This window comes from Taudactylus pleione, unplaced genomic scaffold, assembly GCF_031769625.1.
Source record: "Taudactylus pleione unplaced genomic scaffold, aTauple2 ptg000156l, whole genome shotgun sequence".
In the NCBI taxonomy this organism is placed as follows: domain Eukaryota; kingdom Metazoa; phylum Chordata; class Amphibia; order Anura; family Myobatrachidae; genus Taudactylus; species Taudactylus pleione.
The window spans coordinates 7,046,620-7,071,934 of NW_028284558.1; the positions used below are offsets into that span (position 1 = coordinate 7,046,620).

General features: G+C 42.2%; 1 protein-coding gene across 1 annotated transcript in view; it reads right to left on the reverse strand.

Annotated features, from left to right (window-relative positions):
- Window positions 1–9,878: 9,878 nt before the first annotated feature.
- GRB14 (growth factor receptor bound protein 14) overlaps window positions 9,879–25,315 on the reverse strand; it is a 65,809-nt gene continuing 50,372 nt past the window's right edge. Inside the window, exons 6-13 of the mRNA XM_088474891.1 lie at window positions 21,599–21,709; window positions 21,321–21,416; window positions 18,891–18,968; window positions 16,223–16,339; window positions 15,714–15,783; window positions 14,300–14,387; window positions 12,437–12,530; window positions 9,879–10,138 (exon numbers count right to left, since the gene is read on the reverse strand). Coding sequence (XP_088331017.1) covers window positions 9,992–10,138; window positions 12,437–12,530; window positions 14,300–14,387; window positions 15,714–15,783; window positions 16,223–16,339; window positions 18,891–18,968; window positions 21,321–21,416; window positions 21,599–21,709 — 801 coding nt within the window. The 3' untranslated portion in view covers window positions 9,879–9,991. The remainder of the gene's footprint in view (window positions 10,139–12,436; window positions 12,531–14,299; window positions 14,388–15,713; window positions 15,784–16,222; window positions 16,340–18,890; window positions 18,969–21,320; window positions 21,417–21,598; window positions 21,710–25,315) is intronic.

The window sequence follows — 25,315 nt, forward strand, 5'->3', positions numbered from 1 at the left end:
TGCAATAACTTAGCTGCCTTATTTGCATCTCACCCCTTTTGAAAAAGTCTCATTATGCTTTCAAAAGTCTTTTCAGGATCCTTTATATTAATTATAGAAATCATTAGAATAAAAAAGTTAACATAATGGTTTTAAGAACAAGCTTCACAAGCGGAATCTGTGCATATTTAATCCTCTCTGCTGATGAATTTTTAATCAGCATTCGAGTCCAGTTTTTTATCTTAAAGCCTAACTTGATAACAAACCTAGCAATTGGTAGAACTAATTGGTACAGAATAAGTAAATAATTTATACAATTATAAAAAAGCATGGATGTTTAAAAGGTGTGCAAAGACCAGGCATTTAATGATGGGAGACTATCCGAGGCAGAGTGCACACAGATGCTTAATGGTGCGTTGCTGACATCCAGAGGCCAGTGTTAAATATGGTCAACTCATTTTATTTACAAATGATTCTGAAATGAAGTTACAATAAAATAAGAGAAATAAATAAAATTTTCTCTCTTTGAATTACCATTATTTAATTTTTTTGCATTTGTTATGTGCAGCTTTAATAAGGGACAAGGGCTTTGAAACATAATATGTTCTGTTGTGTGTAGCAGAGCAAGGACAATGGGGATAACCTTCAGCAAAACAATTGTTTAATAGTAACGTTACTTAGTCAGATGTTACTGTGAGAATATCTTTAAATGATTTTATATATGAGTAGACATTTAAGCACTTTTATTGTTTTTCTATTTAAAGGACCACTAACTCCCCAAATTAAAGTGATCAGATATGATCCATGAAGGTACATTGTTCTTTGTTAACCTGACATTTCACAGCAGTGCTGGTAAATGTAATATATTACCGTCACACTTAATTTCAGACCATGGGGTCCCTGCCGCATTTGTAGGGCAATGTCCTAATGTGATCATAGACTATAATGATTTGCCCTAGTACTGGTACCAGTGTCGGACTGGGGCATGAAGGGCCCACCGGGGAATGCAGTGGTAGGGGCCCATGCTTAAGGGGTGTGGTTAACCAGAGGGGGTGTGGCCAGTCACCCAAAATGCTTGGCTAATCAATAAGTCTGGTGTAGATTCTATAGAAGAGAACCAACCACCCATATTGTTCAGTGGTACTGCTCCACCAGATAACTGACCATCTAATAGAGTAACAATGTATAATTTGAGGTCTGGAACCTGACACCTTGAAGAGGGAGTGGGCCCTTAGGCAGTGGGGCCCACCGGGGATTTCCCCTGTACCCTTGTGGGCCAGTCCAACCCTGACTGGTACTGCCTCTGTGTGTGAATATAACAATCCACAAAGTGAACATTTGCAGAACAAGGGAGTGATTCTGAGATTGGCGCTAAGCAAAAAATAAAAAGGCAACTGCAGTAACTTTGCACCTTGGTAAAACAATGCTGCACTGTAAATGGGACACATATAAACTGTGCACAGAGATATGGATTTGAGTAGGATTTCTCCAAACTGAAATCTAAATGGCAGTTTAAATATAAAGCTGTCCAGTCAGGGGCGATTCAAGAGAGTAGGGGGCATGTGTGCCCCCTCCGTGTGGGCCTCCTCCTCTCTGTGGTGCAGTAGACTCCTAGCATCTCTACTGCGCCTACACAAAGCTACGGGAAAGTGGCAACTGTGACATTTTATCTGTGATATGTGCTGCTGTAGAGCCGAGAGAGGTAAGTATTAAGAATGGGTGCAGGGTATGCTCAGACGCGCCAAGAGCAACAACTCGCCCTTGTGAAGGGGGCGTGACCTAATCACGGGAGGTGTGGCCATGCCCCCTTAGGGGAATTTAAAAAAAAAACAAAACTATTTTTGCAGCGCTATGAGACCCCTGAGCCCGGAGCATAGCCAGTGGGGAGCACAATCAATGTGTGATCTCTCCCCCCACAGGCATAGGAGACTGCTGCTGCTGCTGCTACTTAGAAGCCGCTAGCAGTCTCTCAGTGCAGCCCAGCACACAGCAGCATGTGCTGAGCTGCTGTAATGAAAGAGGGAGGAGGGGCGATGCTGGACCCGGGCCCCCGATGAGCCCCTCCGGGATGCCTGGGCCCAGGTAAGTAGTAACTGCTCTCCCCCCCCCTCTCGGTGCCCCTGGGTGTGCTGTGTGGGGCCAAAGACCCGTGTGCACTGCACACTCTGCACCCATTATAGATATATGCCAATGTGTCCAGTATTTGTGGACTACTTGCAAGAACAGCTAGTATTTACCCTGCATCTAAAAAAAAAATATTTGCACCTCTTGCAATGCAGCCTGGATTGTCCGGGTCAAAGTCCTTTTTCCCAACTCAGAACCATCAACTCCCAAGTTTGCAAGCCTGTCAGCCACTACATATGAAAGTCCAAAACATGGCAGCACACATAGCTTTTCTAGCTGCAAAGATGCATCTAATAGCATGGCCTACCTGTAGCACAGTTTTTGTTTGGAAGTATACTTGGAAAATCAATTGGAGCCTTTTTTTCTTTGCATAATTGTGATTCCAAATATACAATATGTATCAGACTGCGCTCGTATATATAGATCTACTGCAAGATAGCAGACTTCACATGCATACATAAATCAGTCATGGCTCCAAAATAGGAAATATGTACTAATATGTTAATATATTAATTTTTAATCCGATATTTGTTCACAATTACAAATACACATAATCTACAGTCAAATACAAATCACATAATTCAAAATATACAATACACAAAACAATAGACCTCTACTGAGCATATATCTCTACACTCAAATACACTTCGCTACTTGTACATAATATGGCATAAATTTATGAAATCAATACAAGGGGTAAAAAACCCAGAGCAGTCCAATTGGAATATTGATCCTATAACCACCACACAACAGTTGAATGTCATGTACTGACTTGCCAGCCGAATATTGTAAAACCGCTGTGTTGACGTAATATTAATCCATTGTACAGGTCAGGTAATATAGCGTTGGGGCGAGCAAAAGAATGCCAATTTCTCCAATGAAATGGGTTAGTGCTATAGCAAATATGGCTAGGCACAAACAATCATACCGTCTCCCTTGGCTCCTGCTGCTCTGATAAATTATCCTCAGCTGTCCTTAATACAGGTCAAGCGGTGCAGCGCCGCTGTATGTAGTGGGAGCCGGTTTCTCCAAAGTGAGCAGGCGTTGGAGTGTGGGTCCTTGGAATCAGCAGTCACTCAGTCTCCCCTCGTCTCCATTCACCTGACAACACTGCCTAGCCAAAGCAACAATGCCGATGCCTCTCTGCAGTGTTGCCGCGGAGAACAAGGTGCGGCTGCAAATAAACCAGCTGGCGGTACCACTGGAGATCATCCACAAGTAGGAAATGCCGTGTAGTAGGGTGGAATGGCTGACGCGTTGCGCCCCTTTCAACGGGGGCTTTTTCAAAGAGTGATGTATAATTGTGATTCCAACTGGAAATGTATATGGAGTAGAGAGAGTGAAAATTTTACTACAAAGCCCTGTCTACAAGCACTCTAGGACTATCCAATTTATTAATCAAATGTTTTCTGTTTTCTTTTTGAAATAGTGCTTGGCAGTAGCTGGCCTTTTTTTCTCAAATCATGAAAGTACATATTGTGGCGGTATTACATGTGTCACTTTTGCGTGTTGGAATGTTTTTGTCACATTGATAGCATATAAATAGACCTGGGAAGATACCAAAGGTGTCTCAGTGAAATGAAAGGATAGCTCCCAATTATGTGGAACTCTTAAGTACATTTCAATTCAACTAACTTTGCAAAGAGAGAAATTATCTGCAGCCCCCGGCTAAGTAGGTAACTAATGACACACTAAATGCCCCATTTCCACCTCTTCAATCTCTTTTAAAAAATATTGGCAATCAATATGAAGTCTTATTTTTGAATGTAAGTGCTTAAGTTCTAGGAGTAATGGGCCTTGGCACTCTAATACTTGGCCTTCCATAAAATAGGCTTGTAATGCCACAAAATGACAATTGTGCAACCGTACTTCCTCTATGATTAGTTAGAAAATCACCTGCTTTCCAACAAGACAATCTGCTGAAGAGGGGTAAAACAATGTATGGTGGATATATTTAGTTATATATAAACCTTCCAGTTATGTTAGCTATATCACTGAGCGTAATAATACACAGCATTTGATATATATCAATATATTATTTTAACATTAAGCTGAAATTGTGGCTTTACTTGATCTTTAATGGGTGTTTTCTACTTTGAAGTGATCAAATCCCTGACTTCTTACTACAGGACTAATAGACCCCCTCCAAAACTGTAGATATCCATCAGAGGGGGCGATTCAATTGTTGCTTTGGCGGCAATAATCAATGAGCACCCAGTTTTGAAATTCAATTGTTTTGGGCACTCATTATCCCCTTCTTCACGCACTATTAGACCAGATTGAGTCGTAGTAAAATGGTTAAACCCGTCTAAAGTCCTGGTTAGAGTGCCCTAACTGCAGTGCCCCCTAACCACGGGTATCTCATACATATTTGCTCGCACCCTCCTGAGGGTGCGAGCAGAAATGCCGGCGTCAGCGGCTATCGCACTCAGACAGAGCATCAATTGAATTGCTCTGTCGTGCACCTTAAAAAATAGCCACCGGCTAAACAATTGAATCGCCCCCACAGTGTCTGTAAATACTGTAGAAGACGACTAATCCTCCAATCAGCAGGTAACATTCATGCACTGAATATCTACTGCTTTGTAGAGCCGGAAACATGAGTAGCAGGACCCTGCTAAATATAGTCACAAGGGTAGTACCTCATATAAGTCCTCAGTAGGGGAAACATAAACAGATGGCTGCCATAGCCTGGTGTGGAGTATTTAACAAGGCAGAGGCCAGATTGTCTGTTATGTCATCTGATGTGTTTTGCCCTATAGGATTATTGGGGGTGTGGTTATGATAAAGTTATATAAGTCTTTCCTTGTCAGGCTTCAGCCTCTTATAGGGAAAATGGGATTTAAGCACAATATTTTTGAAAGTGGAAAACCTAAAACAGTTTACTGCATAATTTTTCAGTCAAATGACAATCATTTCATCTTGATTTGCATTTAATAAATATTGACACATCTCAAGTGATTCAACCAAGATCTGCTAATATCTTTTGTAACATAACTGTTCAGAGAAAAGATAGATTCCGTTGGGATCTTACACATGTTCTTTCTTTTGTGCCTCCTATTAATGAATGCAAGTTGAAAGAAGCTAAAAATAGGATTCATTGGTCTCTACAGTACTGTATGTACAGCTGATCAATAGCATATAAGGCCATTTAAAAAAACAGATAAGTCAAAAATAGGACATAGATCAATTATACCTGTTATACTGTATGTATTTATTATCAGTGTTAATATATTGTTGTTTCATATAGTGATTATTTACTTAATTTTTTTATTACTTTTTTAGCTTGCTTTGTGCTGTGATGATTATGCGGTTTCAGGGGCCTTTTCATCATTACTAATGGGCCCTTCACAGATCCGGAAACGCATGTTTCAAGAAATGGGCCCATTCATTATTAGGGGCCTGTAAGTTATAACTATATGAAGCTACTTGTAATTGGCAGAATAAGTAATTGCAGCTGAGCAGTTCTACGTAGTGTCTGGCTGCAGGGGACTGGATATGTGGCTGCACACTACATAGATCTGCCTAGTTGAAAAACAATTACAAGTAGCTTCATATACGAGGTAGTTATAATTCACAACTTTCGAATGCAAGAGCAAATAGCTTCATGTGGTGTCTGATTGCAATGTCAGAGGCAGGGCCGTAGTGTGGAACCGGCCACCTCCACCGCAATCACCCCTCTCATCTGCTGTGGCCACCTGCTGCAATGTATAATAGTAGCGGTGCACCAGGCTCCTTCTCTGCCGGGCGCACCGCTACTAATACACATTACAGCGGGCAGCGCTGCAGCTGCATACCCTGTGTGGTCCGTCCCCTCCAGAGCCGAATTAATGGGGGGCGCAGGGGACGTGTACCCCTGGGCCCCCCTGACACTTGGATCGGATCTTCATTTATTTAATCCACAGCGCTGCACCGGCAGCCACTGTGAGCCATCATTACTGACAGCACTGCAGACATGGGCTGCCGCCGATGTACTCAAATTGATTGTCAGCTGCTCTCAGCCGCAAGCTGCAGAGGAGGTGGGGACGGGCCCTTTCAATTTTATTTCAGTTATAGCATACCTCCCAACATGACCCTCCCCAGGAGGGACACAATGCTCTGGTCCAGGACTTCCCTGGTAAGAGGCGGAGCTGCAGCACAGTTCAAAATATGGGAGTCACACCAACTGTCATTTCACACACTGCCAAACATCACTGGCTGGGACTCACTGGCAGTTGGTGTGACTCCCCTATTTGAATTTTGGACTGTACTGCAGCCCCACCTCTTACCAGGGAAGTCCTGGACCAGAGCATTGTGTCCCTCCTGGAGAGGGTCATATTGTGAGGTATGGTTATAGTAAGCGCAGCAGTAGCCCGTTTGACAACCCTTCCCCTCCATCTACCCCAGCGTTTCTTTCCCTCATGAATAGTAGGCTGTTGTTGAGGGAATGGGGAGTTAGCCCTCGCCAGCCTAACAGATCTCCCAGCTTTTTAGCCTAGGTCCTAGGAGGCAGTGTACCCGCAAGTGTGCTGTGCTGCTGAGACCTTATTGGAGCTGAACAAATGCCCCACACTGACCAAACCAGAGCTGGCCTGACAATGTAAAACAGAAAGTAAGTTTTCATTATATATATATATATATATATATATATATATAAAATAGTATATATACACATAACTACACCTACACACACTTTATATATATATATATGGCTGTGCATGCGCTATTCAGCAGCAGAACCTCCCAAAATGCTTTTAATTTTATACCATACGGGGGCCCCGTGTTTTTAGGGCCGCTTGCCCCCTGTGTCTTAATCCAGCTCTGGCCCCCTCCCCGTCTGTTGTAGTGTTTTCCTGCCCATGATTGGGAGAGACGTAATGGCGGGCGTTGTGCTGTGGCATAGTGTGTGTATGGGGGGCTCTGTAATATATGCATAATGTGTAATGGGGGGGAATTTGTACTGTGAGCATAATGTGTAAGGTGCACTACTACAGTTTAGCGTAACGTGAATAAGGGACACTACTATGTAGTGTAATGTAAGTAAGGGGCACTACTTGTGGCGTAATATAAATTGGGGTACTATAGTGTGCTATGCCCTTTCCCTATTAGACCACGCCCCTTTTTGGCCCGCGTGCCTGCTGCGTGCACTGTCACTGTTTACGATGGAGGGAGGGGGGCACCAAAGCGCTTTCTGGCACTGGGCACCAAAATGTCTAGTTACGGCTCTGGTCAGAGGTTTTAGATTTGAACCCCAGGACAGTTTTCGCCCCCAAAAATGGCGAATTCGGACGATTTTTGCCCAAAAAATTTGAAAACGGGAGGACCGAAAAAAACCCGGATCAAATAGGTGAAAAACTCTGGAAATTGCATCTGTACCCCAAAAAATGACTGACGTACATCGGAAATTATTTTAGAAGTGTACGATTGGCTGTAATAAAAGTATTTTGGGTACTTAAATTTGCGTCAGTTGGCGGTAATTTGCGTATACGGAAAAACGTAAAAAAATTATAGAAAGGAAAAAAATTTTCCAGAAAATTACTGTTCCACGTAAATTGGGGGTACATTAAAATGGGTGCAAGTATATTTTTGTGTTGTAAAAGCGCAATTTTAAAAACCAACAAAAAACTGGCTGCTGTGGCCACGTGCGATGTTTAAAACACTTGACGCATTCATACCATCCCCCGAAATACCAGACCCAATACGTTAAACCCATTTTCAACTTTGTTTTTTTTTTCATCCAAAATTTGACTGGTCGTTTTTCGCCAAAGTACACAACTTACCAAGAAATTGGGGGGTAATTTTAAAAAAATGTCAGTTTCCACCGCGAATTGAATATGGGACAAAGAGAGACATTGGAGCTGATAGTGTAGGGGTGTACACGCCCACATGGCACTGGCCACACCCACACAGCACTGGTAACAGCTCTCATATAAGACTCATGATAATTTTCAGCCCCCGGTCCATGTGGCCCTTTATACGCTACTGGACTTTACACTTTAGCTTGTACAAATTTATGCAGTAAAATTCACATATACAGTACTACACAATAGTCCTACTAAACATAAGGATGGAAATGTTACATTCTTCCGTTTTGGGGGGTATAATTGATGGCAGACATTTCACGTTCATGCAAGACTTACTATAACAAGCAGAAATGTCCTGCTTGATGAGGGAAACTGAGGCAACTATCTCAGGTTTAGAGAGGCAACAAATTGTAGAAAAGCTAATTTTCTTGCTGCCAAAAGCTAAATGGATGGATACCACCTTGCTGGTATGTCTAATGATTATTAAAATGACAATTGCCGTCCTATATAGTATACGCTCTTTGTATACATATATTTATGGCAGTGTGTGGGAATATTGGAAAATGTGACATGTTTTTTGTTACAGCACCTCAGGCAGCAAAATGATAAGAGCTACTTTGGAAAAATATTATCCCATGACAGGCAAAGGAGCAGTGTCTGTGGAGTTCAAGTTAAGACTGCTTAAATATTGATTTGAACTTTGTTTCAAATACATTTTGTGAGTGGAACAATTTTGTGCACAGTGCAAGTATTACTAAATAAATATTATAAGAATGGAAAGTCCTCTGGATATTCTGCCTTCACACCTTCAGAGTAAAAAGCCCAAACACTGTATTCAGTGTCTGTGGACTGGAGCCATAGGTATGTGGGGACTAGAGCTGAAAAAACACTGCAAGGCTGGCTAGAGCTGGAGAGACAATTGAAGGCTTTGCGAGACAAAAGGGGGTGGCTGGAGCTGAAGGGGGATGGCTGCAGCTAGAAAGAAATTGGTGGCTGGAGAGACAGAAGGGGTTAGGCTGGAGCTGGAGAGACACTGGGGGACTGGCTGGAGCTGGCAATACACTGGGGGCTGTAGAGACAGAAAGAGGATGATTGGAACTGAAAAGATACTGGGGCTGGCTTGAGTGACAAAATTGGCTTACTGGAGCTGGAGAGAGAATGGGGGGCTAGAGAGAGAGAATTGTGTTGGATGGACTCAGAAAGACAAAAGGGGGCTGGCTGCAGCTAAAGAGAAATTAGGGGGCTGGAGAGACAGAAGGGGGCTGGCTGGAGTTTGAGTGACACTGGGGGGCTGGCTGGAGAGGCAGTGGGGGCTGAATAGACAGAAGGGGGCTAACTGAAGCCAGAGAGACTGGGGTGCTGGAGAGACAGAAGGGGGCTGGCTGGAGCAACATGGTCGGTGTAGAGACTGAAGGGCTAGAGAGACACTGGGGACTGTAGAGTCACTTTGGGGCTGGAACTGCAAAAAACACAGGGAAATGAGGCTGGAGATTATCCACAACTGGCAGGATTACTGGCACTTCTATCTTTGCCCCCTTAGCTGTGCTACTGCATGTGCAGCAACGGACATCAGGGCATGCGCAAGCCAGAGACACCACGGGGGCATCACTGTCTATTTCGCCTCCAGGCTCCTGGTATGAACTTACGCCCCTGACTGTATTTGATAGTGATCAAGACATATGAAATTTGAAAGCGGGACATACCCCTTTCAACAAAGATGGCACGTGATTGGATATTGCCCAAGGATAAACCAATCGTGCCATCTGCCCTGAGAGAGGAACACAGTCACATCAGCAACTAGGATTTCAACCTGAGGGTGCAACAATTCTATAAAATGACATCCCTTTATGTCACATTGTTCTATGTTACAGTGAGCTGCTAACTCGCCTAGTTATCCACTGTGTTCATATTTGTCAGTTAAGATGGTTTATTTTTTTAATGACAGCAATTTTAAAAAAAAAATGTTTAACTGAGACTTTTTAACTCGTCCTCAGTTTAATCACAAAATATTTTTTTTTTTAGCAATAAGTATATACAAGAAAACTGTCATAATAAAAATATTCCTTCAGCATTATTTACATTATTTGATCAAAACTGTGATAATGTTAGACAGTGACACGGGTACAGTAGTGTTTGAGCGTACAGGGCAGTATTCCCTTGTTCAGCTGATGAAACTCCACAAGTTGTGTGAGATCTGTAAATCTGGTGTGTCCTTCGTCTAGCGTATAAAACAGATCTCCTCCGTTTTCTATCTGTAGAGCAGATGGGAAGAAGCAGCAGTTAATTACTGACAATTTCTGTGCCTTCAAAAGGTAACTTTAATGATAAGTCTAATGGCAATAGGATGATTGCAGAGTATTGTTACTAGGTTGGCTGCTGTCTAGTGATTGAGAGTGTTAATACATTTAAATTGTTTCTAACATATCTACTTGTGTGCAGGCGAGCTCTCTTATCTTCCTTTTCTTCCTTGTTCACCACAATAGAATTTGTTAGGCAGACAAACTACTGTATTGTCAGTTTTATTCTTTCTGGAACATTATTGCAGAACTCTGCAAAAAAGTTAACCCTAACTGCTACATGGAAGCTTAAAGGGCCTATTTACTATTTATCATAGTTTTTTCTAAAAAGAAATAACAAATCAAGTTGTTAGTTAAAAGTTTGCTCCATTTTCTCAGCGCTCTTTATCCAATTTTGCTTGCTAGGACAGAGCAGCCAAGAAGGAGCTGTCCCAGCAAAGCCCCTTCCCCACTGTGAAGTGTTTCACGGCTAGCAAAAAGCTTTACTTCCTGGCTAAGTAAATACATCTAGTTGTGCGAATTTGATGGGTGTTTTATATATTAGCGCCTTCGTTATCACACTTCTATTTGTACACTGTGGGATTGACTCAGAGCCGTGCACTAAGCGCTGCATTTGTGTGTTATTCGCAAAGTGCTGCGTCCAAGGTCGTCTGAGGTGAACATTTGAAGATTAATCAGTGCTGCCATATCTCCATTTGCAGCTAAATGGGTATAATGGGCTTTGGCAATTAGCATAAGCATGCTGCGAACAAGTCGTGGCAATGCAGATAAAATTGTGGCTTATTCAGATGTAAGCGTATACAACGGTGCAGTGATTCCAAATGGATCTTCTGCACTCAGGATAGGGTTGGCGCACATCGGTGCTGATCGTGATGATGGCTAACCTCTTAAGCTGATGTATAGCGACGGTGCAAGTGGAAGTATGCAGCTGTTTTCAAGAACGCAGTGCATTCGCAGATGCAGCCATGTTGCTCTGAATCAGGTCCTTTTTTGGCTCCCTTACCAGCTACATAAAACACCCTATACTGTATACTCATCGACTAAGAATGATATTAACACTTACAAGTTGCCCTGCAAGAAGCTACCATGCACAAGTGTCCATCGGTTTTAAACTAAATAAATAGACCCCTAAATATTGTTTTTCAACAAATACTAATAGAAGAATGAAATTAATTAAGTAATATTTGCGCATTGTTTTAAATGACAAATATTAAAAACCCATAAATTAAAGTGTTTTCAAAACATAATTGACAGCACTTTACACTCACTAACAGGAAAGACGCCGCTAACTAGTTAGATCAATGGGCAAATATATGGTAAAAGTCATACCAGTTTTGACAGTGATTAACCCTTTACTATTGAGCAGTTTTGTGTGCAGTTTTCAACCATACATCACCTACGGTTTTCAGCTGTTCTCTGGCAGCCCTTTTCAGTCACTGGGCCACCTTTATTATTTATTAATCCCAGTGATGTGCAGTGAGGTCAATGGCTGGGGAGGCACACATGGAGATGGGTCTGAGTGCTGGGAGCCTGTCTCACCCCCTACTCATTGTAACTGTCCCCTCACTACACTAAGCTTCAGTGTCCATTGATTCTCCTACCTGCATCACTGTGTCTTCTCTTGCTTTTGCTGATTGGGCTCCGATCTCTAAATACTGCAGTGCACTTCCTGGTCACATGACACATCCAAGGTGTCCATCAGTGCTCAAGGACTGCCCCCAATACTCAGAGGCATGCCTCTATTAGCTCTCTTTCTGTGCACCTTACTGTCCATGGTGTGGCCCCGCCCCCAGCCCTGGAAGCAATGTCTGACTATACAGAAGCGAGGCTGAGCTGTTGCTGCCTCATCTCTCATCTCCCTGCAGTCCCAGGGACCTCCACAAAGCTGGTAAGTGTTAACCATAAAATGATTACAATAAACAAAGATGTTTAGTTTTAATTATCTTATTTGTATTATTCTAATCATTTTTATATAAAATCTCGGCTCTGCCTCCTCTGTCTACCCTGACTGCACGTCCCTAGAAGCCAGTATTATGTGCATACGAGGTGCCACCGCCACTTGTGCGCATGCAGCGCCTGCCAGATGTGTGCAATCGCTTCCTGAGCATGTGCAGTGCGTATGCAAGCAACATACTCTGCGCAAACTAGCGTAGTACTCGCTCTGCATCAGCTCCAATATTTCAGTAAAACTGAATACTGCACGCCATGCATTTATATAAAAGTAAATCGGCAAATGTGATACACATTACTTACTGGCACAATCTGAAAATGCTTTATCTTCTGTCCATAACACATAGAAAGTACAAATGATTTTGGAGTACTTTGGCTGTCCCGGACCAAGAATACTCTAGAAAAAAAAAAAAAAAAAATTGAAATGCATGTTAAAGACAAAATAATCTTACAAATGAATGAAGGCTGATGGAGACAAAACAACGCAAAGTTTTGACCACAATCGGGTGTTCCCAGGCAGACTGAGTAGGGTTTATGCGAATTATAGTGGTCTTTAGGTAGATATACGGCAGGGTTTATTTTATATGGGAGGTACAGTATGTTAATGGCAGAATGCACTTGCAGGTTGGGTTGATGTCTGCTCTAGGGCACGAGCAGTCCTTTGTACATGATTGGATAGAGACAATCATACTGAATACACAGTACTTGTTACTAGGGTAAATGAGGTGGCCAGAATGCACTCAGTCAACCAAAATGGGGGAAACACTTATTGATTCATGGTACTATAAATGGTGCACGCATACTGAAATAATATTGCACCCTTAATACAATAATTGTTAATATTTCCCATTTAATATAATAATACATTCAGTTGCCCCCCCCCCCCCCCCCATAATCTATTGTTATATAATTGGTCTCTGATAAAACTAAGGTCATCACTTGGCGAGTGACCAAAGAGCTCAAGTTATGGTATGGGCAGTCTTGCCTCTCACAACCACCTTGGTTATCCGGTGATTCTATCAAAACTACCGGCACTTTAAAGGTTTTTAAAACGGCCAAACACATTGCCGGCTGTTCAACTTTTCAGCTCTAAACCGCTGGATAGTGAATTCGAGAAATTTGAGGTGGAAACCATCACTACATTTTTAGATTATTAGTAAATCTAGCACAGATCTAAAACTGTGAAGCAAAATAAATAAAGTATAGATGTGCGGGTCCAGATTTCTGAAAACCTAGCTCAACCCGAATTTGGATTCGGACATTTTAGTTTTTATCAATTTTTTTATTGATTTTTATGCGAAACCAAAACACAAATATGAATCCAGATCCGTAACCAAAACCTAAACAGAGGGATCCGCGCACATCTCGAAAATAAAGTAGACTTGCTGGACCAGTAGGTTCTTTTCTACCTTCAAATTGCATGTCTGTATTGTTCTGTAAATGTATCTCGTTACTTTTCCTTTACCTGTGCACATCGTAATCTATGAGGCTATGAGCTAGGACTATGATGCTCAATTCATTCTCCGTGTGGTTTGGTTGGGGCCGGACTGTAAACTCTTAAAGCCAAGTTCCACTGGTGAAACATGCCATTTCGTTACCAAATGCAGAACAGTTTTGAAAATTTCATTGATCTTTATTACAAAGCCCTATAAGAATAGTTTCATGTTTTTGTACTTATCCGACCAGTTTTTTATGTGTTGGTCGACAGATGAGGCTAGAATTCAATAGTGCTATACGGCAGTTAGAAAGCTTTCAGAAAATCAGATGGGATTTATAAATAGAACTCTTCTGGCTTAGAAGTAGAAGGATATAATACTGAAAAGTATGATTATGCTTTCAAAGAAACTTCAATGGCTTGGGTATTGATTCATCTCTATAGGTCCAAACTGTCAAGTTTGTGTAGTACACCAGCTGGCTTGGTTCGCATGAGAGCTGAACTTCAAAATGTCTCTCAGATCCAGAAATGAAAACATTAACTCAGACTGTAAAGTATACTGTATTATCCATCAATGAAGTTTAACAAAAAAAAAATCTATTTCTGAGTTAAAAACTCTTTAAAATACATTGGTAAAATGCACAGTATAAATTGGAAGTGTAAGAATGTGTCCCAGAATATAGACAATAAAATAACATAAATGTAACAACCGCATGGAAATATAAACATACCCGTTTACAAGTCCTTGCTGAAGTATCAGTTTCTGAGATTCGTCTCTTGATATTCTGTGGTGGAACCAGGGTTGTGACAAATGGAGAGCTGAACATATAAAAATCAATAACCACTAATTAATAGACAGTAAAATAGATTACATATGCTGCAAAAACTATAGCCAACCTTTTATTTTATTGACCTATTGGTCTAATTAAATGTTCAATTTTTGTACCATCTTTGATATATTTCTGCATCGGCTGGGAGGACTAATACTTGATAAATCGATATGTGCAGTATATTAAGGAGATACAGTCAGGTGCATAAGTATTGGGACATTGACAGAATTTTCATATTTTGGCCTCTATTCACCACCACAATGGCTTTGAAATGAAACAAACAAGATGTGCTTTAACTGCAGACTTTCAGATTTAATTTTTAAGAATGTTCCAAACAGATGATTTGGCCACACCTAATGTTTTTGCTATCTCTCTGATGGGTTTGTTTTGATTTTTCAGCCTAATGATGGCTTGCTTCACTGATAGTGACAGCTCTTTGGATCTCATATTGAGTGTCGACAGCAACTGATTCCAAATGCAAATGTCACACCTAGAATCAACTCCAGAGCTTTTACCTGCTTAATTGATAATGAAATAACGAGGGAAAAGCCCACACCTGTCCACGAAATAGCTTTTGAGTTGATAGTCCCATTACTTTTGGCCCCTTAAAAAGTGGGAGGCACATATAGAAACCATTGTAATTCATGCACCGTTCACCTGATTTGGATGTAATTACCCTCAAATTAAATCTGAAAGTCTGCAGTTAAAGCACATCTTGTTTGTTTCATTTCAAAGCCATTGTGGTGGTGAATAGAGGCCAAAATATGAAAATTCTGTCAATGTCCCAATATTTATGCACATAACTATATATAATAAGCAGATGACCAACAGGGTCGGGGCCCCTACCTATTTCTATTAGACTGTGCACATTGTGTTTTATTCTTATCACTGGGTCTACTGGGATTCAATTATCTACCTTTATAGATCTTGTATCTTCTTACTGATTCATAATTTACTGTATAAATGGCCATATGTATTGTGATATAATTTATATGCAGACTATGCTATAATGTGTTTATTTTGATTATTTATTTGGCAACTACAAATCCTGTTTATCCTTATTACGAAAAAAAAAAAACATTTTGGCTGTGAATATCAATATCTAAAAAACCCGGTGTGAACGAGGATACAGGTATTGCCATTGGTTTCTACAATTGGTAACTATCTGGAACGTAACTCAGCGCCAAACCTGTTTTATATTGTTTAGTTGTGCCATATACTGTAGGATTAAGTGGTCTTTTGTTTACAGGTGGCTGCAAGAGGGGTCTTTGTGCCTTGGGACTCGTTCTTAATTTTTTTGTTTATTTAAGCATACCGAAGTTCATTGTTGAATTCTGAGAAGTTGTGGGGATGCCATGGGAACTGATACGTCCACAGCTCTTTCGCTATAAAAACAAAATATAATACTGAAATATAATATAAAGAGAATATAATATAAATAGAATATAAAATAGAAAATATAAATACTATATACTTTAGCACAGGTGTTTATTAATATTTAATTTATGTGATATAATGCATACATTAGTGGGAAATACCATAGCTTGCACGCTTTACCAGTTTATTATCTAAACCTGGCTGCAGTGGATAGGAAGTAATCTGACACTGCAACCTTACACTCATGTGATTTTTGTAAACCACTTTCTCTGCTTGATCTTGGAATAAAATATTAGCCATTAAATTTGACAGAAACTCAGCCCATACCAATATAGCAAATAGAAGCAAAATAAACTGTGGGACATTGTGTCATCTCTAGCCTTGTACCTTATCGTAGTACAGAACATTATCAAACAATACCCAGAGCAATGTAGATATCATACACACCCGCCATAACAATCCTTCTTGTAGAGCAATAGACAACACTTCTGTGGGATTCTCAATAACTCTGCTTTTATGGCCTGAGAAATCCATTGCCGCTAGTGAATTTTCTGATATACTCCTCTACACAGAAAAGAAAAATATGTTATCAAAATAACTTTGAAAGATAGTATCATTCTTCAGAAATGCACATCCCTATCTGTGTGATGCTCCATACTTAAAACTTTGTATTCCATAAGAGTAGATCTATGACAGCTTAACCTTACTCACTAAACCCACAAAGATAATTTTATATAGCCTTGTGTTTCCTTGGAATTGAAGACGGGATAGGCATGTGAGATCGACATTCACAATGCTTTATGATCAGGTTTACAGTTGTAAAGCCGACACAGTTACAATGCTTTACATCACATTAACACCATGTCAGAATGCTCGGTTTGACATCACGCTGCCTACTTTCTTATTGCCGACGCTGTGGTCGCTGATAATCTGACTACATCGCTTCAAACTCAGGGACTCAGTCACAGGTTCAATTCTGAAACTACCATATTTCTCCAAAATGCCATCCCACATCCAGTGTCAATGATTTAAATTTAAAAATACATGATGTGAATTTATAAATACACTGCATTAGTATCGGCAATATTAATTATCTGCACCATTTTATTCTAACTTGACTCTATATTTGATTAAAAACAATTACTGTGACATATACAATCAAACAGATATGTCATCTACGGATATGTCATCATACATTAAGCGTGTTTTACGCCATATTGCATATTTTTCAGTAAATATTGCATCTTATTCGCGTCGTAGCCACATACAAAGCCAGATACATTAGTTTGCTACTTTTGTTGCAAAGCAATTGGTACAACCTATGTACAAAGTTTCAGACTCTGCATAACGTGGTGGGTGGAATAGCCATGGGCACTAGTATTGGAACCTTTTTTGCACAGATTTGTTACTTAGTCGCACACAGATGTACAAGTACTGCAAGCCCCAGTAGTCAGTGTAAGCTGGCAGTGTAGTTTTGTCGCTTCTTGTAGTTTGTAGCTCCCCTATTTGAATTTTTGACTGCACTGCAGCCACACCTCTGGAGCTGCCATTAGTTGCGATCCATCTGGATCACATCAGAAATGTTGTGAAAAAGTGATGGGCATTCCTGAGCGGTGACTTGGGGGTGGCTAGAAATGAACGAAAATAATGTCCGCTCCGTGGGCGTGTTATGGAAGTGTCGCCGGAGTGTCGATGCAAGTATTTGCGTACACAGACGATCGACCACTTACACAGGAGGCCATACTTGGATGGAGAAACTGCACCTGCCTTAGGGATGGTGCAATTTTCTACGGTGCGACCAATGAAGGTGTCTAAGGACACACCAATTAGTATTACTGAATGCACAAATGCTGAGATTGGGCGTTTCAGACCTTACACACTCAGCCACTCTAATGAACACATGGGAAGGAGTTTGTAGTGGCATTTGCATAAAGTCGCAGACGGGCGACCGCCAATAGATGCTGCCAGGTGTGCTTCTGCGTCTACTTCTGTCTCAGGCCCTTAGTGTTTTTGTCACTATGACCTGAAAGCAGCAGTGACACTGAAATTCCCCTCTTCTGCCTGCAACCCTGTTCCCCCTGCTTGATACACACAGGTAATAAACAGTTAAGGTGGGGAGGTGGAGATCTGAGAGATGACAATCATGGGGAGGAAATCTGAGGGTACCTGAAAACCTTCCATATCCCTAGTCTTTATAAAATAAACCCCACCTCTGGCGGGAACATGACACTGTTCCTGTGATATTTTATATGTTCAGAAAAGTATTACAGCTTTCAATGCGGTCTTGTGATGGATTGGGTACGGAATCCCAGCGGTCGGGATACCGATGGTCAGAATACTGACATCGGCATTCTGACAGTCAGAATCCCAACCCAACTAGGTAAGTGTTCTAACTCCTAACCCTCCCCTAACAATAACTCCTCCCCCTGCAGCGTAACATTAACCCTTCCACCCACAACCTAACCCTACCCCTAGTGCCTAACCCTAACACTGTCGGGATGCCAGTGGTCAACATTCTGGCGCCAGGATTCCAACTGCTGTCGGGATTCCGGCATCAGTATTCGGAGTGGCGGCAACCGGACCGCCGGAATTGGAACTACATCCCCTTGTGATGGGCTGTAAAACATTACAGGAGAATAGTGTCATAGGATCTTTTTCAGTCCACACAAACAATGAAATTAAATAATTCTTGATGAATTTTTTTTATTTTTATGAAACAAGGTTCTGGTTCTCATACAAATGTCCGAGTTAATTCAAGGTATGTAGTAGTAGCTTCTATACCCTGGACAAGTCTTCAGACACTTGCTTATTTCTGAAATGATTTAACCGACTCCTACCTGTTTCTGGAACTAGGCATAAGAATTTAAAATGAGAGCAGAGAAAAGGGCTGACTATGACAATAATGAAGAAAATGTCTTCTAGCTATTTACCTATTATTTCAACAATGTACAGTGCATTAATTGTTCCCCTCATCAATGATTCCTGGTGACTAATAGATTTTCTGTAATAAAGTTGCTAAATACTTTCGGAAGTTACAAATGAGCAAATAAATGGTATTAATAATTGTAATGATTATGTTATAGTTACTTATTTGCAAAAAGCAAGATATACATACCATAGATGAGAAATTTTGAGTGCTTGGATCACTTTTTTGGTGAGGTCTTAAGTAATTTTGGTAAATCTGTTTTCCTTGCTGAAAATAAATACACATCCAATATTAGAACGTTAGTATATATAAAAATAGCACCAACACGCTGACATGTACACATCTGAAGGTGCATACAGTTCCTGCAGCAGTCATATATATGTACCAGATTTATACACATATACGTTTACACTCAACCAGGCCATAATCACACTAAAAATGGTTACATTTGATTTTATCACGAAGAACACAATAGCTATTACATTTCATTGCAATGGGTAAAAACTTCCATGATACAGCAGACATAGGCCCTGATTCAGGGATGTACGCTGACTGCACGGAATGCCGATTTTGGCTCCCAGAATGGCTCAATCTAGTAAACCAAGGGGAGGCTGAAACTAGCATTTGCATATTATCACTGCTACGGCCCTGCAAACGACGCAGCCGCTGTGGCTACTGTGTGTACATCTGAATCAGGCCTATAAATATTCTTTAGACATGCAAATAAATAGAGCAAAAAAAAAGTTTTGAAAATCGTGTAATCATATATATGTAGGCACAATCAAGGAAGAAAGACCTATCAGTTTTAGAGGTGAATTCACAATTAGCCAAAAATTACTAACAAGTGCTAGCGAATCATCAGCAGTGCGCATTTGCACCAGATCCCCAGCACCCGCAAGTGATATGTCTATTGACAGGTATATGTGCAACTTTGTTGCCGCAGGGTCTGTTTCAGAGATGTACACTAATGCAAATGCAACTGCATTCTCTCAGTTGCCAAAATATGCTAATGCCTCCCAAAGTACAGCCGAGCACAGGGACACCCACTGCTGCCTTCTCATAGACGTCCGATGACATACAACAGCACAAACATCGGTAACAGCTAAACAGATCGGGCAGCCATTCAGCATATGCAGCAAGTCTGACCAGCCGTAAACACTGCAGCTCTCATGACACGCAGAAAGCTCTCATGCTAGAAAATGAGATCACAGTGGCTAATTTATGCACGCCCATGAAATGACGTGTAAATGGTCAGACACGCCTACATTTTTGTAACCACCACCCTGTTACCTCCCACCAGTGGCGTAACTAGGGCAGGGGCGCCGGGGCTCGTGCCCTGGGCTCCGTGGGACCGGCGGCGCGAGGGGGTGCCGTCGGCCACGGTACAGGTCACGGAGATCCAACCTAGTCAGTCAGTGTAGTGCGGACCGCAGTGAGTGCGCTCCACACTACACAGTTACACACACATCGCCACCGGAACTGGGTAGCACACTCGTACTACTCTGTGGTGATGTGTGTGTTTCAGCAGCCAATGAGAGTCAGGCAGACTCTCATTGGCTGCTGCGCCCACTGCCAGAGCCGGGCTGGAGCTCACTCATGATCAGATAGCAGCGGGCGTGGCAGGAGCAGGTAAGTCAGTGTTTTGTTTGTGTATGTCTGTGTGTGTTATGTAAGGGGCACTAGTGGCACTGTATGACTACTGGGGGCACTGAATAGGGAGGACTACTACGGGGGCACTGGATAATGGGCACTGCATAGGGGGGATCACTACTGGGGGCCTGTATAAGGGGGGCCACTACTGAGGGCACTGTATAAGGGGCACTGCATAGGGGGGATCATTACTGGGGGCCTGCATAAGTGGGACCACTACTGGGGGCACTGTATAAGGGGCACTACTGAAGGCCTGCATAAGGGGGACCACTGCTGGGGGCACTGTATAAGGGGCATACTGGGGGCCTGCATAAGAGGGACCACTATTGGAGGCATTGCATACTGGGTTACTGTGCAAGGGGCACTACTGGGAGCCTGCATAAGGGGGACCACTACTGGGGGCACTGCTTAGGAGGGCAAAGTATAAGGGTGCATTACTGGGGGCACTTCATAAAGGGTACTGTATAAGGGTGCACAACTGGAGGCACTGTATAAAGGGCATTACTACAGTGGGCATTGCATGAGGGCTACTACTGCTGGGGGCATTAAGGTACATATGGAAAGGAATGTTCCCAGAGTGACGAGAAATGGGTGTGTGTCATGTTGACACGCCCCATTTTTCAGTGGACACGCCCCTTGTGCCATGTGACCACACCCAGTTTTCGCTGTGCGCTCCTTCGACGCGTGCACATGGAAGGGTGGAGACTCCAAATACCCTAGTTACGCCACTGCCTCCCCCAAACGCTGACTACTTGTCACTCAACTTGTGAGTGAATCCTCTAGACAAGAGAAATCGCTATGCAATCACTGCACTGTGCAGTGCTGGTTCCACATGTGCAATGACTAACAACTGCTCGATCTGTGGATATATATCGGCATTGTGCAAGTCTGTAGATCAGGCCCTCTATCTGTAAACTTGGATACATAAAACGCTTTAACAGCTTTTGTAGTAGAAACACGTTACAGTACCTTGTACAATCTTATTGCTGTCATCCAGCAGACCTTACTCCCTTCGCTCTCTGCACACAGCAGTTTCATCTCCTTGGCTCCTCCTGTCTTGTTAGGCTAGAAGGCCACAGCACATTTTGATTAATGCATGTCTTGCAGGCAATACCTGTTGAAATAAAAGTCACTAAAATTCTCCTACTTAAATATCCAAAACATTATTACACTTCACCACATTCTTTTACAATGATTTTCTGCTGCACATTTCTAAGTCATTCTGAAAATGATACAAATATAAATACCTTTAGACACAATCCATAGTCTGTGGGTGCTCCATATACTTTTCTTGCAGATAGCAACATATATACATTACTTTGGCTAAAATCACTGAAAAACTGCAGGTGTCTGGGATCCTATATGGAAAGAAATGCATGTTTATTAGTACATTACTTTTGGGGAATACTATACAGTGGCAAACGCAGGATTTCTAGAGGGGGGTTTCCAAATGCTTGATTTTTAGAGTGAGTGTGGCCTGTCCATGAAGAGGGTGGGATTACCACTTATCCAGCTTTAATATGTGTCATATAAAGTGTATTGTGTGTCATAATTCCAGCATATACAGGACCAGCGATCACAGTAAGCCATTATATGCGGCAGTAGGGCCATCCTGCCTGTGCTGGATGTATTTATTTTAGATGTGGGCACCATTCCAGAACATTGGAGCAAGTCCGGGAGCCTGGGGGAGCAGCAGAAGGACCTACCACTTCCCTGGACATATATGTACATATTGGGCTCTATAGCAGCACATCCCTAACAGTGAATGTTTTCCAGATCTCCTACTGTAGTTGGTGCACAGGTGTATTTATTACTGGCTGATAAATGTTAAAAGATCTACAGGTGGTGCTATTTATTTCATTTATGACACTGAGAAGAACATGCAGCGCTAGTAAAATTCCATTATATTACTATTTCTATTGTGGTCACGGTGTGGGCTGGGGAGGGGGGTTTCCAGGCAGATGGAAACCCCCCCTGCGTTTGCCTATGCTATATATATATATATATATATATATATGTGTTTTATCAGCTTTACTATTAGTACAAGTGATTTACTTATTGCAATCTATATGTACTGTATATGAGCATACTGTATGCATTTAAATTGGGTAGACAGCGTGCTGCTGTCCCAGCACAATGTACCAGCATAGGCTTAACTACTGGGGCACCAGGGCTACAAGCATATGTTCCTACACTCCTGGACCATCCAGGAGACTCATAGTTCCAAGATTCCCCAGTAGGTTGGTGGACTTCTTAGTGAAACGGGCAGGATGCATGGGCGTATCTACAATGGGACCAGGGGGGCCCACCTGCATAATCCTGCACCCATAGACTATACTTACCTGTCTGCTATCTATCGGTACCACAGAAATCACCAATGATTTGCGCATGCGCAGTAGAGCAATGTCTGGGAGTATGCATAGGGCCCCATGTTCTCAGAGATCAGAGCATGCATTGTAGACTCTAGCACAGTGACATAGTCTGCTCGACATAAATACCAGTGAGAGAGGCGGGCCCAAAATGGAGGTTGCACAGGGACCCCCTCCTCTCCTAATTTGCACCTGGCAGGATGCACCCTGTGTGTGATGCCATGGTCAGTGAGATTGTGTCGTTGGAGACCTAATGATGCAAATAAGCCACTCCACCAGTGGTCTCCTGCATCTCCCCACAGGAAAACTTCCCAGAGGGGGAAAATCTTGGTAAATACGGGTTGGAGCTGCCATTGGGCAAGCAAATAAGAGTCCCAGTCATATACCCTCAGACACCTACTCTGTGTAGTTATTACTCTATGTAGGCTCTACTCCCATCTGTGCTTTCTATAGGCAATGGGCTACGGGCTGTATGACCATCGACACTGGAACTGATTAATTCTGATCATAGGGAAGGGGAAGGCATTTCTTGTGGTCCCTTCCTTTCTGGGCAGGGACATTGCACTAAAACTGCAATGACCCCTTCAAAGTTGGCACCAATACAATGCAATACATGTATAGTACTTTTCTGTATCTTAACATACACCAAAGTTACACTATTTCTAAACACAGAAAAACAATGCAGGCAATTATTGCTTTAGGATTTCTTAGCGAGCTTGTGTTATAATGTATTTGTAGGAGAGTATTTGTACATCTTTGTATGTAAGTAAATAAATGGATTATTAGATTAAATGGCTAATTTAAAATTTACCAGAATGTGCTGGTGTAAACTTAAACCAATCATTGAGGAAACAATGGCTGGCTGACTGCTAAGTAACCCTGACTCCATTTATTATTAAACAGGCAATAAGCATAGGTTTTCTGCCAAGTTTGAATGGTAATAGGGCAAAACCTCCCTCGTAGTATTATGTATTAATGTTAAAGTTTTACTTATAAAGTTTGTGGACAAGTTCTATTCAACTTTCACTCTCACCTCCAGATATTACAAACAAGAGGTCAGTGTGTTGCTTCTATATATGTAACAACTGAAAGCTATCAGTATCTACTGTGAATAATCTGTAGTTACAGAAATAAGGCATGAATATAATACAGTATATCTCACTCCTAAAGCAAACTTGCAGGACAACACACACACCAGTCCACTCATAGGGAATGCAGTCAGCATCCGGCGCACACAATGCAGGAGGTTAGAATACCGGCACCGGAATGCCGACAGCAGTGAGAATCCCGGCAGCTGATATTCCAACGGCAAATATTAGGGATAGGGGTTAGGGTTAGGCACTATTGGGAGGGTTAGGGTTAGCCGGCAGGAGGATTAGGGTTAGGCTGCAGATGGGGGTGAGGGTTAGGCTGCTTGAGGGGAGGATTAGGGTTAGGCTGCAGATGGGGGTGAGGGTTAGGGTTAGGTTGCTTGATGGGAGAGTTAGGGTTAGGCTGCGGGAAAGGTGGGTTAGGGGTAGGATTTTAATACTTATCTGCATGCATCAGGATTTCCAACCTTCTGTATTACGATGCTGGGATTCTGACCACCGGCATCAGCACTGCAAGTGCGACCACTCTATGCATTTGGAAATAAATGCAGATCTCCACCTGTATTCAGACTCAGCGGCATTTATTCAAACGTAACACCCCATTCCATGCGCTAGTGAAAGCAGCCATCATCATCATCATTAGCATGCATTTGCAGCAGCCCTATCCTTGGTGCTGGAGATCCGCCTGAAGACATGCACAAGTTTGCACAGCTACCAGTTTTCTCTACACCTTCAACATGCCCTCACTAAACATAGCTGAGGTACTAATGCCCAGTGACCACCCAGTTACCCATTCAGCCACATGTGGAGCTGCTTCTGAGCTAAGTATGACTTTCAATCACTCATAGAACTAAAAACAATGCAAGATATTGACTAGCAGGCAACTCTGCATAGGTCGCTATATTTTTTCCACTGCAAGTATCTGGTTGTATGTTAAAAACAGAAATATACATTGACCTCTGAACAGCCCGCCACTCCTTCGACACCCACTCAGTCATCAGTGGGGATCCCATTGAGATGCATACAGTAAGAATCTGAATCGCCCATTATTGTGTGTGCAGGCCCTTAGGAGACATCACATACACACACTGGGGCATGAGGGAGGAAACTGAGACATACAGTACACACTAGGGTCTGAGGGACGACATGGAGACTTACACAAAGGGAACCTGGAGACTGGTTACTGTCAGATGTACAGTGTGAAGAAAATGGAGCAGGAAAGGGGCAGAGGTGTTCAGACAGGAACTGAGCACAAAGGGGAGGAGGAGCACAGGTCAGGTGGAATCACAGTGTCTTCCTCTTACTGTATGTAAAGCTAGCTGTGGGTCCTGAATGAAGAAGCTCCGTCATTTTCTGCTGCCTCTCTGTCCTAGGGCTAAAGATGATTGGCACAATACATCACTGTGCCAACACCTGCCCTTAACTACTTGTCAGTGTTTGCAGCTCTGTCCACACTGTGTCCCTGTCTGGAACCAGTAATTTCAGCCCGCTTCAGCGGGTGATC